The following is an 18,801-nucleotide window of genomic DNA, read 5'->3' as shown; positions in this document are numbered from 1 at the left end:
CACAGCATCGGTGGACTATTTCAAATTTTTCTATTATTTTGCTTTATTTCCAGGTTCAATCATAGGCTCGTTCTTACGTAGTAGAGCACATTCACACATGCTTTAAATCTCTTGACAAACTAAAAGACGTAAATGACATTTGTATGTATGCTAAATAAAATATATAGATTGTACTGAATGTCAGCTTGCTTATTTGGCTTATTTAGTCCACATGTCATGCAAACCAGAAACAATGCTTCGTTCCAAACACACAACTTTGCGATGCTGTTTGCGAATGTTCAGACGAAACACACAATGCTTTCGGGGAAACGCACCCCTGGTCGGCTGTTCAGTTTAGCAAACGAGTCAGTGCATGGGAATAAAAGCGAAAGTGATGACAGCGAGCGAGCATAGAAGTCAAGACGGCACAGACAGAAGGCTGTATAATTTTACCACATCTGACCAGAGCATTGCAATATTTAGTTTTGTGGCACATCCCTAATCCACAGGACTGTTGGGTATCCCGATTGTCATTTTATGATTTATGCTTCACCGGTGCAAACTCCACAGTGGACTATTACCCAGTTGCCCATGTGGCAAAGTGTAGCCTCGGAGGGGAACCACATGAGCTGAGGTTGCGATTTGGGGCAGGGCCTAAATTGAGTCTCTTGTGCATTTCACATGAAGAACACTATAGTTGTAGTCTATGTAGAGCATTTCTAAGTCAATCACTTGTAATGTTCAATTAAGGTTACAATAGCAACGTGACTAGCTATGTTCTGGAATAATGCTATTGGTATTATTTTGGATGTCATATCTAATTTAGCTTGCATTATAGTTTCTCTCCAGTCCTATGTAACGTGTGCTTTTCACCCTATGTTATAAAGACACGTTGCGTAGAAGCTTGTAATAAGCTTTTTTTTGTTTGTTTTTTTGTTTTTTCGGGAGCTTAAATATCACTTGGATGCAAAACCATCATGATAGTTAACTCTGTGGTTTGCAAAACCGAAAATAAAAAATGTAAAGAAATAGTCTGGCAAAAACATTCAAATTACATCATTTACTCGTTCCAAACCCGTAGGACTTTCTTTCTTCCCTGGAACTCAAAAGGAGGTATTTTGCAGAATGTCCAAGATGCTCATTTCCGTACAATGAAAGTGGACTATGATTTGTACTGCCAAACGCTAAATAGGAGGAAAAAATACACCTTTAAGGCTCAGAAAGTTGTCTGTGTGCTGTATTCTAAGACTTTAGCATGGATTAAAAACTTCTTTTGTGTTTCACAGAAGAAAAATCCCAAGGGATTGACTTGAGGGTGGGTAAATGATGACAGAATCCACATTTTTGGGTGAACCATGCTTTCACCTTAAAGGAATATTTCACCAAAAAGAAAAAAATTCTTTGCTCATTTATTCACCCTCATGTCGTTCCAAACCTGTATGTCTTTCTTTCTTCTGTGGAACATTATAGAAAATACGGCGATGTTGAGTAAATCAGTGATGGCAGAATTAAAATTTGGGGTGGACTATATATATATATATATATAGTCCAAACACACAAATTATGATATATATGACTATATATATGTCTTGAATAGGAGTTTAATGGTACACTAAAGCAAACCACAGCAGCAAAAGAAAGGTGTTGTCTTTTGTTTCACGGGTCTATCAGAGTCTAAATTAATTAGGCTAAATATCTCGTAATTCTGCTAAATACGGTAGCGGAGGGACAGAATTGGCTTAAGCTTGAGCTCAGGATTTTTTAATCCTTGGAAATGCTCCCTGGCAGGAGGAAGAAGGGTAGCTTGAGGTGTTTCGAGTTGCGAAAATTGTATCCTTTCCGCCTGTGTTCTGCCAGCTGAGCGTGTGCCAAACTAATAAAGGAGGCCTACCAATCATTTTGTACAGCCGTTAAACCTTGGACCCTTGTTGAGAGGGCAAAGCCACTATCTGAACATCCAGACTGTGGGGTGAGGGGTTCTGAGTGGGAGAAAAGCCTTTGTTCCTATAGATGAAGTGGGCATCTGTGAAACGCAGAACCGGAAGTGAGTGAGTGCTGAAGACAATGCAGAAGGCAGCATTCACTGTGCAGTCCTTTATTCTGTGGTGACAGTGACCTTTAAAAATGGCTCATCTTCCCCACCCCACTATTATCACTGCAGTCTATCCTTTCTAAGATTTGAGAGGGGTCAGCTTTTAAATAGCCAAACAATAAAAAATGACTCATTTAAATGGGTTAATAAACCCTAAAGTATACTTGATACAAGCCGACTACCAGAGGGTAAAACTTGCGTCAATATTCAGCATGAAACTGGGTGCAATTTACTCTATGTAATACAAAGAATATCTTAAGATGACATTTTTAGCCAATAATCAATAGAAATTATATTTTAGTTCTCATTGAGAAAATTTAACCTATTTTTGGACAATTGCACCAATTTTCCTCCAATTTCTCATTACGGTAATTAATCCACACGTAATTCTAGTTTATAATTTAATTTATATTATTTATAGCAATGCATAGTATTATATACTTTTTTTTTGTTTTGTTTAAATCAGCATGAATCAAAGAAATGTGACCATGATATATAAAGGTATATTTTTAAATAATACAGAACTAACAATCTTTTTTTTTAAAGTATTTGATTTATTAAATAAAAAAAAACAATATATATTTTTGCATTAATGTAGTAAAATTGATCTTAACTGTGAAAGTCTTTGAAAATAAATTTTAATTATTTTTGATTGACTTTGGGGGGTGAAATGTGATCTAGGCATGTGATGAACTGGTTTCCTGAAATTCACCTAGTTGCCGCTAAAGGATTGTAAATTTTTCAGCATTTCATTCCAAGGTGCCCTTAAGGAACAGTGCTAAATCTGTTCTTATCTTCCTGAATATGAGTAATATGTGTTTTTTTATATGAGAATGAGGCCCAGATTCAGCTTTCAGCTCATGATCATCATAAAGCACACATGGAGAGAAGAGTTTATTACACTGGTTTAATATGTGAGATCTCCACAGGGAAGTCCAAAAGCCAAAGTTACTCATCCTTGAGTCAGTTCTGTGACTCTCAGAGCCTCTCTGTCTCTCGCAAGCGGATCTCTGATGATTCCTCACTGTGTTCTGCAGTGACAGATGGGGATGAAATGATGCTGGAAGATAAAGGCAAGCCTGGGGAGAAGCAGACAAACTAGAGGTGGACAAACATGAAAGGAAAGGCATTCCAGTCGGACTAATGAGCCTGAAAGGGAATGACAAAGAACTGAGATATAGAGTCTAGGAGAGTCGAGGAAGCCGCTTGATATGTTGGAAATATATCTGTACCTGCATGTGACTGGCTGTTTTTCAAAGCGCCAAGGGTTTTTGCTGTAAGTATATTTATTTAGCTGAAGGTCAAACAGCTCAGAAGCCCCTTCTACTCAATAATGCAAAGCCGCGGGGCATTTTTCCCCATTGTGGATAAACTAGAAACAGAAATTCAGTTGGAAGGCGCATTCTCGAATGTAATTTCCAGATGTGATCCCGTTGATTAATAGCGAAAACTGATATTTTAACTTATTACTCTTCTTTGGCTGTGGTGTAATACAATTACCTGTTTTAGTTTAGTCTCAAAGGCTGCTTTGTGTTCATTTAATGTGAGCTCTTTTATTCTGGGGTTTTGTTTTGATTATATGTTTTTGTGGACTTCCCATAATGCTTTCTGGAAATGACCCGAGCCTCATTAAGAGGCGATCTGGAGGTAAAGTGGTCTTTGGTCGCTCTGCTGTTTCTGTGGAAAATGGAGGTTGTGTACAGGACCTGATTGGCACAGATCAGTCTTTGTGTGAGAGCCAATGGAGACCATGTGGCTTCCTGTTGTGAAGAAACCAGGTACAGGGGGTCTTTGTTTTGGAAGAACTTCTCTTCTGTATGTCCCTATGTGGATATTTCACTCAGAACACATTAGCAGTGTGTCATTTCTCATAATATAACATGATACTATTAAGAAGTTATCTTTAGTCGGTCATTATTCAGTCATTAATGCCTCACCCTCATGTCTTTCCAAACCTGCTTTCATTCATCTTTGGAACACAAATGAAGACATTTTTGATGAAATCTGAGAGCGTTCTTTCCGTCCATTGACAGCTACGCAACTACCACTTTGATGCTTCAAAAAGTGTATAAAGAGATTGTAAAACTAATTAATGACAGAATTGAAATTTTTTGGTGAACTAACCCTTTAATTCTCCGCTTAAAATACATGTTAGCTTTCCTGACCTGAGATCTCTTAAAAATATTATAGTCACAGTTATACTTGGTGATTATGAAGAGCTCTATATCTATCTTACTCATCCGTCCTCAACAGTCTGACAGACACTTTATAGAGGCGAAAGGTTCTGAATGAGGCACAAGACAAACCTTTTTTTTTTTTTTTTTCATATCTGCCTGGCTTCAGAAATTTCTACTGTCGGGAGCTGTGGATTTAAAGTGCTCTTTGGATGTGGAATAAAATGGATTTCACAGGACTAGGCACAGGGGTAACGGCTCATACTTATCAAACAGACAACCTCATTTTCTCTTGGTTCCCTGCCCTGGACTGCAGAACACATTTTGAAGTCAATGTATGCACAGTGAAAAGGAGAATAGATCAGACTTCTGTCTGTAATATGCTTCCAAAGATCACTCTATTTAGTCACTAACAAAAACATGTGATGGTACAACCATGTGTTTTCGACAAGTACCATGGTAGGGAAATTGTATTCTTTTAGTACATGTGCATTAATTGCCATTTCCAAACTTTGTGTTTGGATAGAAATTCATCCATTTAACATATTTCCTGTTAGCATGAGGAGATTAATTGTGCCATATACTGGGCTTGACAAGTTCAAAATCATTGAGGTGGTTAGTGGGTAACCATTTTAGAAATATTCCAGCAGGGATGGTCAAGGTTGTTCTTTCTCTTTTTATTTCATTATTCATCATTTATGTGACAACATTCCTGTGGAAATCCAATATTCTTCTGACCTGCTTAGTATTTAAAATGATTCACAGCCGAAAATATCTAACATGAACTTCAAGTGACTCTAAAGATTGTGTAATTGGTCTATACTGCACTTTTTCCTCTGTGTTTTGAGGCCATTAAATGATAATAATTTGGTTTAATCTTGAGCATAAATATTTGAAGAATGAATGACTAATTAGAAGTGCCATGATATTTGCATGTTTGTAGAAATTCCTTGTAATATCCAATCCAATAAACGATACTTAGAGATGCACCAATATAGACATTTTTGGGTCATACAGATATTTAGATATTTAATTCATGGCTGATATCCAGTATTATAAATCTTATAATGTTATTTTTTTTTACTTTAGTGCTTTAGTGAAATTAAAACATTATAATGTACAGACAAAAGAAAATCGTAACTGATTAGTACCATTGAAGGGAAAGAAAAATTAGAATTGTCCTAATTTAAAAAATTATAATAATACTTTGAGCGATAAAAATGTGATCTCCGATATATTGTGCATCCCTAGACCTGTAAACCGCTGAGTAGCTTAGGCAATTTAGTGTCTAAATGGATACTAAAATTCAACCTTAAATTCATCCAAATCCCATTTAAAGGTCCTTGCACACTGAATTCGATATTTTAGCACGTTAGAAAATAAATACGACCTCATCTTGTGACAATCACGTTTACACACTGCCTCCGAAACTTTCGTCCGTCATAAAAAAATTCAGATCGGGTAAAATTTTCTGCGTTTTTCGCATCTGTAGCAAGCATTTTTATTTTGAGAGATGTTTTGACAATTCAGAGCCACCATTGGTTCACGGAAATTGGTGGTCTTCTTTTTAATATGTGGCTCCAGTATCGCTAGCCAAGCACTGAACTGAGCCACTGACATCCTGAAGTATCCTTTGAATAGCTCAGGATTATCCCGCAGCTCCTTGTCTTTGATAAGGAGGTGGAACTCTCCTTATTCCTCTCTACGCAATCTCAGGGTTGGATGGACCCAATATTTCCGGATTCCAGATTAACTAATGCACTTCGGACTCAGTGTGCAAGGTTTCTGTGAGTGACGAATTTTTAGGATGACGAATACGAAAAAATGCATACGAAAAGACTCAGTGTGCAAGGACATCCAGACCAATATACCATGCAAACTGGTTTATTCAGCTTATCCACTGAGAATTCTTATATGTATATAGCCTGAGGTAGCAGCATAAATCATTTTTCTGTGGTTTGCTTGTATGTTGAAGTAGTTGTTTTGTCCCTTATATGGCTCATTGATGTATAGCAGAACTTTAAAAGCCTAATGAACTAATGAAAATGGTTGAAAAGGAGACAAACATGAGAGTGGTTTCAGTCTCAGCGTTTCTGTGGGACTCTGGGATGCTGGGATGCTGGGATGCATGGTCTGATCAGCAGCAGATGGTCATCAGTTGCAGCTGATGGTGAAGTGGAAGCTGGAGGAACAGCATTGCACTCCTCCTCTGTGCACGATCCAAACAGCCGCTAACATGCTAATGATTAAGTGTGCTGATCTTCTGATGCTCTGCTGCAGGGTGGTATTCCCTTCTCACCAGTGGAATACAGGCCTCTCCATCTGTGAGATCTCCCTTCATTACTGTGTGGCCACTTATGTGTTGTACTGTCTCTTATTAGAAAGTACTATGGTGGTAACATGGTATAGTGACATTATTGGATGGTTGGGGTGTAACGATACCCTCATGTCACGATACTGAATTCACGATACGACATTATTGTGATACTCCAAGACATATGATAAAAGATTAACAAAAAATGTACTGTTGATTTAAAATGCTAAATTTGATATTACATTGTTGGTGTAAATGAATAGTCTTGGACTTGGTGCTGGAAATCCAATGCATTGGACAATAGGGACACCAGAATAACAATATTCATGATTCTGAAGCTGAAAATACTGAATTATTTTGGACGAATATGCTTGCACTCTTTCACTGACTAGATATATTTAAAATAATGTAGGCACTTTATACTGATAACATCAGACATTTGGCATTATCAGGACCCACAAATATTCCCCCATTGCATTATCATACATTATAGTCAACATTATATATATAGTGGTTTAATGTAGTACTGACACTAAAACTGTAACTTGAATATACACAATATAACTCTCCACAATACATATTGTTGCATTTTTGTATTGGGATATATTGTGACACAATATATTGTTACACCCCTATTGAATGGTAATAGTATGGCACTTTAATTTCTTTCCCTTGTTACACACCAGAAACCTTCTACAGTTCATTTCAGTGTAAGTGCTGATGTCATTAGCAGTAGGATATATTGTGCCTGAAATTCATGTAAATATTTAAATTGAACTTCTCACTCAAGTTTTATGATGATAACATAAACTGAAGCACTACACCAAGTGAAACTACTGGCCTCAGACATTTAGACACCACTGTACACCACAGTTTATTGGTGTCTGTTATAAACACTATGAATTCTTTGTTGAAAGCTATATAACAGTTACCTCTGGACTACGAAGTGTTTGTGACCGGAAAGTTAATCTATCTTTCAGGAATTAATCTAATCCAGATGTGTTTATGCTGGAACCACCGTTGCCTCGCATCAGTCTTAAGGAAACTATTCGAGGAAAGCTTAACATTTGCCAGAGTGCAATTATCTTATATAGCAGGAGAACAGTTCGGCCAACGAAAGCAGCTGTTGTAAAGCTCTCTGTGCCGTTTCTATAGAAGTCCAAATGCGAGTCAGCCCATAGACATAAGTGCTTCGTTCCAGGAGGCCTTTCTAAATTGACCACTATTACTACCCATAGACCCTGAAACTGACCAACAACCCCAGACTCCATTACAGGAGACTTTAAAACTGTGTGCATTAGGAAATGTGCCTTTACTGTGTGAATGGGCCTTAGAATCGGTGCAGAAACCCCAGTACTAAAGAGGGCGATAGTTACTTCCAAATGTCTGTGCCATTAAATAAGATATGTTATTATTCAAGTAGGTAGCTTAAAACTTCAACAGTTCAGCTAAATGAATCTTGTCCATGGAGTGAGTAGGACATAGGGATGCTCACTTACAACTGGGATTCGGCCTTACCATACTGAAGGCAGTTTATGCTAATGGTCCCATTGTGGCCCTAGTTGGGTTGCGTTAAAGGATTAGTTCACTTCAAAATGAAAATTCTGTCATAGTTTACTCACCCTCAAGTTGTTTCAAACCTGTATGAATTTATTTCTTCTGTTGAACACAAAGGAAGATATTTTGAAGAATGTCGGTAACCAATCAGTTGACTTCCATAGTATTTTTTTTTTTCCTACTATGGAAGTCAATGGGATTCATCAACCGTTTGGTTACTGACATTCTTCAAAATATCTTCCTTTGTGTTCAACAGAAGAAAGAAATTCACACAGGTTTGAAACAACTTGAGGGTGAGTAAATGATGACAGAATTTTCATTTTGAAGTGAACTATTCCTTTAAGAATTGTGCTATGACACATTTGGGAATGCATTGAGAGTGCCTACACATTAGGCACTACATCAGGGTAGCCAACCCTGCTCCTGGAGGACTACATTCCCGCAGACTTCACTTTTGACCCTGCTCCAACACACCTGCCTGTTTTTTTTTTAAGTTGCCGAGTTGGTTTCAAATCAAGCTGGAAAGCAACAAAGTGATTTGGATGATACAACTGGACCCACCTCTCTAAAGTTCTCATTGGTCAATGGATGTATATCTCAAAGTGAACTGTAGTTACTCTTAAAATTCTCAACTTTTGGTTGTAGTCCTGGAGTGTTACTTTCCCCAGTAAAATCGATCATTTTGCAGCATTCTTGGAAATTGCATCACCTCCCTTAAAGAGCCCTGAAATTGATGTGTATCCTCACATTTCCACGCAAGTTGTAGAATGTAAAGTATATGATTTATCAAATGCATTGCATACTCTGGCTGTATGTGATTCCAACAAAGCTTCAGTTTCAAAACCTAAGAGTTGACCTCATTAGGAGTGATCCCAGACATTAACCCTTGAGTTAAAATGGCAGAATGATGACTTTTGGTTCTTGTGCTGACCCAAGTCATGCCAGCTCTTTGTAGACTTGCCATAAACCAGTCTCGACTGCTTTTTAGCTATATTTAGCATTCAACTCATCACTTTATGCAGCGTTTAAAAAAAGCCTTAAAAACCTCATTATACATTTCCCATCCAAGAAGTACAGATGATTCAAGTTATTTATCCACACAAAGTCCTGATGACTCTCGAGGCCAAGATTTGAATAATTTATGAGGACAAATGCGAAGAATTTGTGCTTAGTTTGTGCTTTGTTCCAACCCCCATTTGCTTTTAAATGAGCAACATAGGATATTCAAATGTCTCTCGATGTCCAAGGGCTCTGTTGTTAATTTATGTTTATAATTAAAATGATTTATAATGCATTCGCTCATTGTAATCCTCTCTTTACCTCAATATTTGGTATTTTCTGGACACTAGTAATAAAGTTTTGACGTTTGAATGACTGTGTTTGAATAAAAGAAACTGAGATGAACAAATGTTGAAATATATGAAATATTTGGAATTAAAAAGCTACGGCCCGTGTTCATCCACGCGAATGTAATTTTATAAAGCAATGATGCAGATACCGTCTGTTATTAAATTCCTAATCTCTAAACCCAAAGTTGAAGCTAATTTCAGTTCATCATATTGTGTGATGATGAGAAATCCAGTGCTGATTTGATCCTCTTCCTCCGTAGGATCAGCAGTGAGGAACTTCAGCCCATTCCAGTTCTCCACGGAGCCGTCAGATACGCTGGTTGTGCGGGGAGCGCCGGCGCTGCTCAACTGCTCAGTCCACGGCGAATCTCCTGCCAAGATCGAATGGAAGAAAGACGGCTCTTTCCTCAGCCTGGCCTCAGATGATCGCAGGCAGGTCCTGGCCGACGGTTCTCTGCTCATCAGCTCAGTGGTGCACTCTAAACACAATAAACCCGATGAAGGGGTTTACCAGTGCGTGGCCACTATAGACAACCTGGGCACCATCGTTAGCCGTACAGCTAGACTCAATGTAGCAGGTAAGATACGTGGTTTGCTACTCCTATATGCTCACACATATTGTGGAATATACAGTATGCACCATATATTGACCCGTGTTGGGCAGTGGTTCTCAACTGGTTTTGCCTCAAGACCAATGTTGTTATAAATGCAAGGACAGTATGACAGCGAAAGAGTCTGTCCTGTCTTCATCCTTCAGTGTTATTGCCTGCAGTGGAGTTCAATAAGTCAGTCAGGGCATCCGCTGATTCAGCATCAGTGTTGTAAATGTCTGAGAGCAGGTACATTTGGCAGTACTGCGGCTGCTGTATTGGGCCCTTTGAATTGAAATGAAAGTGACCTTGTTTCATTTGCAGGAGGCAAGCTGCAGGGATTATGAGGTGTTTGAGTTGGGTCTTACTCTGAAATTCAATTTGCTGTTGGAGGGAAAAAGGAATGCAATTAAGTTACATTGCAGAGTTGCCTGTGTAACCTCACTGAAATCTCTCTGAAGGAGTTCTCTGAAAAGTCAGAGACAAATGCTTATTTGACGCAAGTCTTTCCCACGTGGAAGTCTGTTTTGAGTGAACAAGCCCATTATTTCTGAAATGCTGACATTGGAGTGCAAGCTGGAGATTTTCATTGGGCTTTTTAGTGAGGTATTCTCAGCTGTGGAACAGATTGGACCAAAGTGTGTGGTTTACTCAAAGTCTGCACTGCTTAAATGGTGTTTCGCTCCCACTACTGGTTTTGGGGATTTTCCCATAGAGATGGAAAATCACAACTTCTTTAATATCGCAAAACATTCCCCTAGGCAGCAATGGGTAATCTTGCACGTGTCTCCTTTAAACCCAAGGGTCTTCAGCCTTTTTAGGCCAAGGATCCTTTTGATGGAAAGAGACATTGAGCAGTGTTTCACTGTACAATATTTCAGTATTTACATATTTTTATAAATCTTTGTATTGCAAAGCGATTGAAAAGTAATGTACATGCATTAGTAGAGTAACATACTTGAATGTAATATTTTGATTTTACTTAATTCTCTTTTATGTAGGAGGGCCAATGGGACATTAAGCTGAATAGATTTTTAACTTTAGCTTTGGTTGAAAATCAACTAAAACAGTTCAAATTCATTAGTGAATGGTTAATTTCTTCAAGTTATCTGAGCTATGCTCTCCACATTTGTTGTAGAACTCTGTACTCAAACTTTGCCTAACAATTTAAATTTTTCAATAAGAACCTGACTTGTATTGCACATATGTTGCAAGATTTATTTAGCTTGTTCATCCATTGTCAAGTCAAGTCACTTTTATTTACATGGATAACAGGAAAATAATGCAACAGAGTTTGTTTCCAGAAGAAAATAGCGTCACAGTCCAGCTTAAGTAAGCTCAGTGAAAAAGTTATTAATCTAGTTCATATATATATATATATATATATATATATATATATATATATATATATATATATATAGCCGTTCTGGAGAAAACCGTGATGTCATCGTCCAGCTCAGTTCAGTTCTCAATAATGGTGTCAATGTTTGCTACGCTGTCTAGGTCATAAATCACTGCTGTATGCTGTATAAATCACATACAGCAGCACCATCATCTTCCACAAATGTACAGTATACGTGCATGCACTGGCAATGGATGTCTATGGGGAAACTGGTGTATGCTTGCATAGTGCATGCTTGTAAAAACAAGCATAAAATGTTTCTATAGAAATGCACTAACACTGGATGTATGTAACTGACCATGCATTTTTGGAATTACATTTTTCATTTTGTTACCCTAAAACGTTTGAAAACCCTAAAAAGAGCAGATTATTTTGTATTACTAGCACAAACAATGTCTGTGGTGTTTTGTTCTGTTTTCAGGTAAGCCAAATGAAAGTCGCCTTTCTTCACTTGCACTCCCTCATTTTATTCTCTTTGAAACAGTGAACCGTTTGCTGTGGCTGACAAGGCGTGTAATAAAAAAAGGTTAATTGTTGCATCTTTGCTGTGGGCTATTACAATGCCATTGCACTGGGAACAGCGTTGCTGCCGCCACAACCTGTGAGACGTCAAAGCAACAGGCACTCAGACAAATGCGAGAGTAATCAAAATGATGGATGGGAGAAAACCGTGTCCGTTCTTCCATCGTCGAGTTTGCTTTCACTTTCCTCTTCTTTTTCTGCTTAACCACACATGGAAACAAATGCCCTTTTTGTGGTACTCAGACAGCGGCCATCACGTACACATTCATTCAGAAGGGGATTAGCCGTGGCTATTTGTATTCGTGAAGCGTCGGTTCGAGATGGCAGGGCAGAGAGCAAGACGTGGGTAATGGGAATTGTCTAGCTCGTGCCGCCTCACAGCACGCACCACACTTTGAACTAAACTCCTCAAGGCGGGCTTGAGGCAGAGTTGTGCAAGCTGTGAAGGAGAACACCTGAAACCTGAACACCTTGTTTGTATGCTCCACTGGTACTCTGCAATCATTTTCTGCATTTCTTCCGGTCTCTTAAAATGAGACCAAAATGTTGCTTGGCATTTCAATGGCAGTTGCTCGGTCGGCGCATGACCCCTTTGAAACATGCTAAAAAACTGACATCTTTGCTCATGATCATGCCATCATCTGCTGGTACTCCCCGTAGGGGAGAGATTGAAATTGGATACGTATTAGCTACCAGTACTCTCTTTTTTTTTATCTCACAATCACACAGACTTGATTGTTCTCTCTTGTGCAGTTGATCCTATTTGACATTTCTCAACAAGACACCGTTTCCTGGTTCCAGATCAGCAAGCTTTTAGGGTCAGAATCGAACAGAATTTTTCCGACTTGGAAAAGCCTTTCCTGTGGTGGAAATGCACAGTACAGTTCAAGAATTATCAGAATTACCAGAAAATTTGTTTAAAAATCGCACATTTTCACATGAATATATCTGAAGTTGTTCAGATGGCCCTTGGTTTGCAGAGTTCTGGTTCTCCGCATAATCAGGGCATGTTTATTGCCATGCAAACTGATCTGGGGTCAGGATCTTTCCTAACCCCGCCTGCATATTCCTTATTCGCCCTTCTGCATCCCTGTCTTCATGTGACCCCTGCCCGAGTGGAGTTGTGCCGTTCTCCATGCTGTCTGCTGTTCTCTCAATCAATCAGTGTTTAATTTCACACTTCAGCCCTCTGCACAGATCTCACCGGCCCTGCTGGCTGCCGCCCAGCAATGAAATTCAAACAGCTATGAATTTCAAACACCAGTGACACTGGAAACATTCATATTTCAGATGTTTCATTTTGTGCTGGATCCGGTACAATTGTAGTGGTTGCACTCTTTTGGACGGGCTCTGTTGTTGCTTATGTTTGGAAAAGTCTGAATTTCCTATTTAGGAAATGGTGCAACAGTTTCGGCTTGGAAACTCTGGTGGAAAATGTTTAGCCCGGCACGATGAAACAAACCTGATGTCACAATTAGAGATGTACACAGTTAATCATTAACAGTTTCATTTTAAACTGCATAAATAATGAAAGTTGGAATATGCCACATGCAATTAAGTGTTGCCCTCTTTTTAGGGCAACTTTTCCCACTTTTATTCATGAACAGTTGAAGGGATATGATCTGATAATGTGAGCCAAATTCAAACTTGCAGTGACTGTATTTTCACCATTCATCATACAGTGTGTCGGAGCACATGAGTTAAATGCTATGCTATGAAGAGGCATTGCCCTCTTCACTGGTTATTTGCTCCAGTGTCAGCCTTCAGTTTAAACACTGAATTGAATTGCTGCCTGAGATCATATCTCAGACAATGAATGCTGTCTGAAATTCATTGTGTGCTCATTTGAGTTTGAAATGCTTTATCAGTGCTGCGGTGAAGTATATCGCTGCTCCTCTGATAGACGCCTTTCTGAGAACATGCACTGTTCCACTGACGTCTGTATTGGTTCATGTGTGTCCTTGTTGTGTATTTATATATTTTAAGGGTATTTTGGTGAAATTAATGGGCTTGGACAGCTTTATTGATCAAATTTAGGAGCTTAGATTATATTCCTATACTTAAGTATAGGGACACAGAAACCTCCCAGAGAGTAATATTTACTCAACATCCACGCTCAGGAAGAGAACACATATCTGTTGTTTCGTGGTAAAGTTTGGCACAGGATTCCAATGACCTGAATTGTCATTCACTGTGAGCACTCAGGTATGGCCCGTACTTGAGGCTTTCAGCTGTGCAGCCTGTGCGGTGCATTTTTAGCTTGTGTACAGGTCAACAACATTTGTCCATGTTGCTATATTCCACCTCTCATACACATAAAATCAGAGTCATGCAGAGAGAGTATTAAAGGGAGAAGATGGATCACTTGTTGAAAAATGAATGAGAAAACCACAACACTCAATATGGTGGCTTTAGGGAAAATATGCTTAGCTAGTGCACTAGCTATGAGTAGACCAAACCGAATACAGCTTTTAAGCATGATTTGAGCTAAAAAAAAAAATTATAATAAAAAAGCCCAAAGTAATGATGGTATTATTGTCAGATTTGACATATGCTATTGAAAGTTAATCTTAGCCAGAACTTTTGCGGTCTTTCACTATTCAAGTACAAAGGCGCTGTACTTGCTTGGCTAGAAAATAGCTGCCAAATAACTGGCTTGCCTTAAAGGGAAATTGTTTGGCTTTGTATATTCCATGTGCTGTACAATTCCCATTTGTTATTGTGTTGATCTTGGAATAGATCAATAATATTTAGCTCGGCACCCAGAGCATATTTCAGAAATGGAGTTTGTTGGGAGTTTTTTTGTTATCATCTAAAAACTGATTTCAGTGTCAATGTGCTGACAGTTAGATGTCTACTTCACGGTAATGTAAGAGGATGAAAACAGCAGTGCAGCAACAAGAAAGGCCAGTGGCTACCAAAGGCACTCTGATTGTAAGATGTTGTGTTCAACATTACATTTTAGAGCCTCTTGATTCAATAATTTATAATTCTGAAGAAACACACATGGATGGTTGTAGTGAGAAGAAAAATATACTGTAGAAAATGTACTTTAGTGAATGACAATTAAAGTTCTTCAGTTGATTTGGGCTGCAAATGCTTTGCTAGAAAGAGTGACTGATTCTTATAACAGCGCAGTGAATTCTTGTTATATCAAAGAAAACCATCAATCAACTTAATTAAGTATTAGTCTTGTTCATATGGATGTGCCTTTAGTAACAATGGTTTCAAAGCTAACACACTCTCTAAAAACCCACAAATCTCACTTTTTTAATGAGGTCTGAGATGGTAACAATGGATGACCATCAAATGTGTTTTTTTCTAGTTTATATTTCTTTGTTTTGATATTTTTAGTAATTGTGCTTTAATTATCATGCTGTGCTTTAGCTTACACCAATGCTTCTCTAGCCTTAGTGTTGAGATAGTGCTGCAAAACATTTAGCATTTAGAAAATATTTGTATTAAAAATGTTAACCAATATGGATCAACCTTTTTTTTTTTTTTTTTAAATGATAATAATAAACAACTGCAAGCAGCAATTAAGGAGCAAAACACTACAGAGGCAAAATGATGAGCAAGCTTGTAAAAGAGCATCAATCCAACTCTAAAAATGAGGAAAAGGCATTTGGAGACGATTTTAAGCAAAACGGTTGAAAACCCATATAGGCTATACAATCACTTTCAATGTGACATAAATGCTTATTACTTTTCACCAATATGTGGCCTTGACACCGAATTATTTTGGTGTGGTCCGTATTGGGTGGCAGTGACATACACCAAGTTTGGTGTCAATATGCCAAAGCTTTGTAGAGATACAGCCTCAGATGCTTTTTGGCATCATGCTATCAAATTCGTTGATGCGGTAAATGAAAATGGTTTTGTCAACATGAAATTCATAACTTTTGATCCAAGTGCAGGTACCCTCAGGTCATAGTTGTTATTACACAGACCAAGTTTGGTCTGAATACGGTGAAGCATTTCAGAGATATGACCTCACGTCAACTTTGGTGTGTCCTTCGTAGATTTCTTTTGCAATTTATTCAAGAATGGTTTGACTAATTAACTTGAATTACATGTTGTTGTGTTGGCATGGTCTGAAGATGATCTGGGTGATCTGATCTGCTTAATAAAAATTTAGATAGATTTCAGTCAGGTTTTAGAGCTGGCCATAGCACAGAGTCTGCTCTTCTGAGGGTCTCTAATGACATCCTATGAGGCGTTGATTCTGGAAGCTGTGTTGTTTTACTTTTGTTAGAATTTACTGCAGCATTTGATACAGTAAATCATAATATTCTCATTGATCGTTTTAGGGATCAGGTTGGTATTCAGGGCTTAGCCCTGAAATGGTTATCTTCCTATTTTCAGTCAGTTTAGGGGATTATTCTTCTTTTGTTGCCCCTCTTGTGTGTGGGGTTCCTCAGGGTTCTATCTTGGAACCAATTTTATTTTTCCCTTTATATGCTCCCTCTATAGGTTCTATTTTTGAGAAATTTGGGATTCACTACCATGTGTATGTGGATGATTCTCAAATTTATTTACCACTGAAACATAAAAGTGCCATCTGAATGTGCATGAATGTTTGACTGAGGTTAAAGGGATACTCCACTTTAAAATGAAAATTCTGTCATCATATACTCACCCTCATGTTGTTTCAAACCTGTATGAATTTCTTTCTCCTGCTGAACAGAAAGGAAGATATTTAGAAGAATATGAGTAACCAGACAGTTTCTGCTCTCATTGACTTCCATAGTATATTTTTTTCCTACTATGGAAGTCAATGAGACCAGAAACTGTCTGGTTACTGACATTCTTCTAAATATCTTCCTTTGTGTTCAGCAGAAGAAAGAAATTCATACAGGTTTGAAACAACATGAGGGTGAGTATATGACGACAGAATTTTCATTTTAAAGTGGAGTATCCCTTTAAGTGCTGGTTGGCGAATATGAGGATAAGACAGAGATAATTGTGTGTAAAGATGATAAAAGGGGTGTGTAAAGGATGTTTATGACTGCTTGGGATCTGTCTATTGTAAGAAACCTTGGTGTCATTTTTCACTCAGAGCTTAATTTTGACCGGCAAATCAATGCTTTTGTTAAGAATAGTTTTTTCCATTTTATATCTAAATTAAAGTCTTTTGAAGATATGGAGAAGGTTGTTCATGCCTTTGGGTCATCCCGTTTAGGTTACTTTAATGTGTTGTATCTGGGTTTGACTCAGGCCTAATAATGTTTTTAATTATATATTGTAGCTCTTTTCAAGACCTCAAGGTGATGATCATTCTGCACTTTCTCATCAGGTTTTCTGTACAGTCAAATACCGTCTAGAACTTGTAGCATCCGCCCCGACACTATTAAAAGACACTAAAGCTGTGTCTGAAATGTATCAATTGTTTACACAGCAAATGCCCTCCCGTTTAGCGCTTTTACCTTTACTACTCATTTACTCTGCGTAACTTACCACTTAGCCAAGGCTTCTTATAGATAAGTCTTCGAAAATAAACCGAGTCAATCTGCATAACAAAGCAAATCTAGATGCACTTGGTTCATTGTTTGTACTCCCACAACACATTGAGATTCATCGAGCAGTGCTGTGGAGAGTGAGATTTGATGGTAGACGGCACATCTTTACTGGAGCAGGACTCTTTGGCTCTTTCAACTCTGTGTTGAAGTGTCATTATGCCAAAGGCCTCTCATCTAAAAATTGGCGCTTACAAATCCTGATCGCTCCATTCAAGCTTCTAGCCCAGGGGAAATCTGCTCTTCAACTCAACTCTGATTGAGACGGACACAAGCAACGTCATGCACGTCTGTCCTTCCATCAGATTGACAGACCTTTGAACTGTATCCGTTTGGATTTTCGTAAGGATCGACACATTCATTGAAAACATTGATAAGCAGTGACAGTCCTCATGGAATGGACAGTCATTTATTTTGCCATCTTTTTTTTTGCAGTGTTGGCTAGCATTCGTATTCAAGTAAGGTCCTAAACGAAGGATGCCTATTACACAATTTTTCTATACTTTACCCCTGACGCCCTGGTATTCCCTGGTAGCTCCCTGTTTTAGGTGGATCATTTTAGGGCCGTGACACACCAAACCGACGGTCGGCTAACGTCTAGCCATCGGTGAGTGTCAGAAGGCTGCTTTCGTCGCCGCTAGTTTTTTTACGTCGGCTTGGCGTATCAGGCTTTATAGATCGTTATACAGTTTCTCAATTTAAAGGGGATGTCTAATTCTATTTCATGCATTCTGACTTATTTACACTGTTAAAGAGTTGGATTCGCATGCTAAACGTGGCCAAAGTTTAATTAGTTGGACGTATGACGGAGTATTTGGATTCGTATAAGTTTCGGAAAATGTTTTGTCGAGTATGACCCTGTATCATAAAGTGTGGAATTCCTTTTATGGGCACTTCTCCAGGAAAAGCGCACACACACACACACATCAACCAGAGTGAGAGCAAGAGCAACGTTCCCGGCATTTCGAATGTTTCGGCATGACGAATGTTTCATAAACAAGGCCCAGTTCGACGCTGGATTTGCAGATCATTTGAAACTGAAAGATGGGGCGGTCCCAGCGATAAAAGATCCCGGTCATGAGTCGGAATTGACCTTTCGCCGGCCCCTCCCCCAAAACGGCCATTGTCCAATCACACATCATAGCAACCGTTACTATGTGAGCAGGTCCGACAAACATTAGCAAGTGAAGCGTGCGCCCATGGCGTTTGTAAATCGGACACTACATACCCCGAGAGATTGTCTGGAGGAGTTGTGTTCTTTCCATTCCCAAAGCCGAAAACACAACGTGAGCGGTGCCTACAATGG

General features: G+C 38.6%; 1 protein-coding gene across 14 annotated transcripts in view; it reads left to right on the top strand.

Moving 5' to 3' along the window:
- neo1a (neogenin 1a) overlaps nucleotides 1–18,801 on the top strand; it is a 184,988-nt gene that overhangs the window by 50,965 nt on the left and 115,222 nt on the right. For all 14 annotated transcript variants that reach the window (XM_079864928.1, XM_079864926.1, XM_079864919.1 and 11 more), the window contains exon 2: nucleotides 9,726–10,043. In XM_079864928.1, the coding sequence (XP_079721054.1) occupies nucleotides 9,726–10,043 (318 nt within the window). The remainder of the gene's footprint in view (nucleotides 1–9,725; nucleotides 10,044–18,801) is intronic.

Source organism: Squalius cephalus (genome assembly GCF_949319135.1).
Source record: "Squalius cephalus genome assembly, chromosome: 3".
Classification (NCBI taxonomy): domain Eukaryota; kingdom Metazoa; phylum Chordata; class Actinopteri; order Cypriniformes; family Leuciscidae; genus Squalius; species Squalius cephalus.
This window is presented reverse-complemented; position numbering and strand designations above follow the sequence as displayed.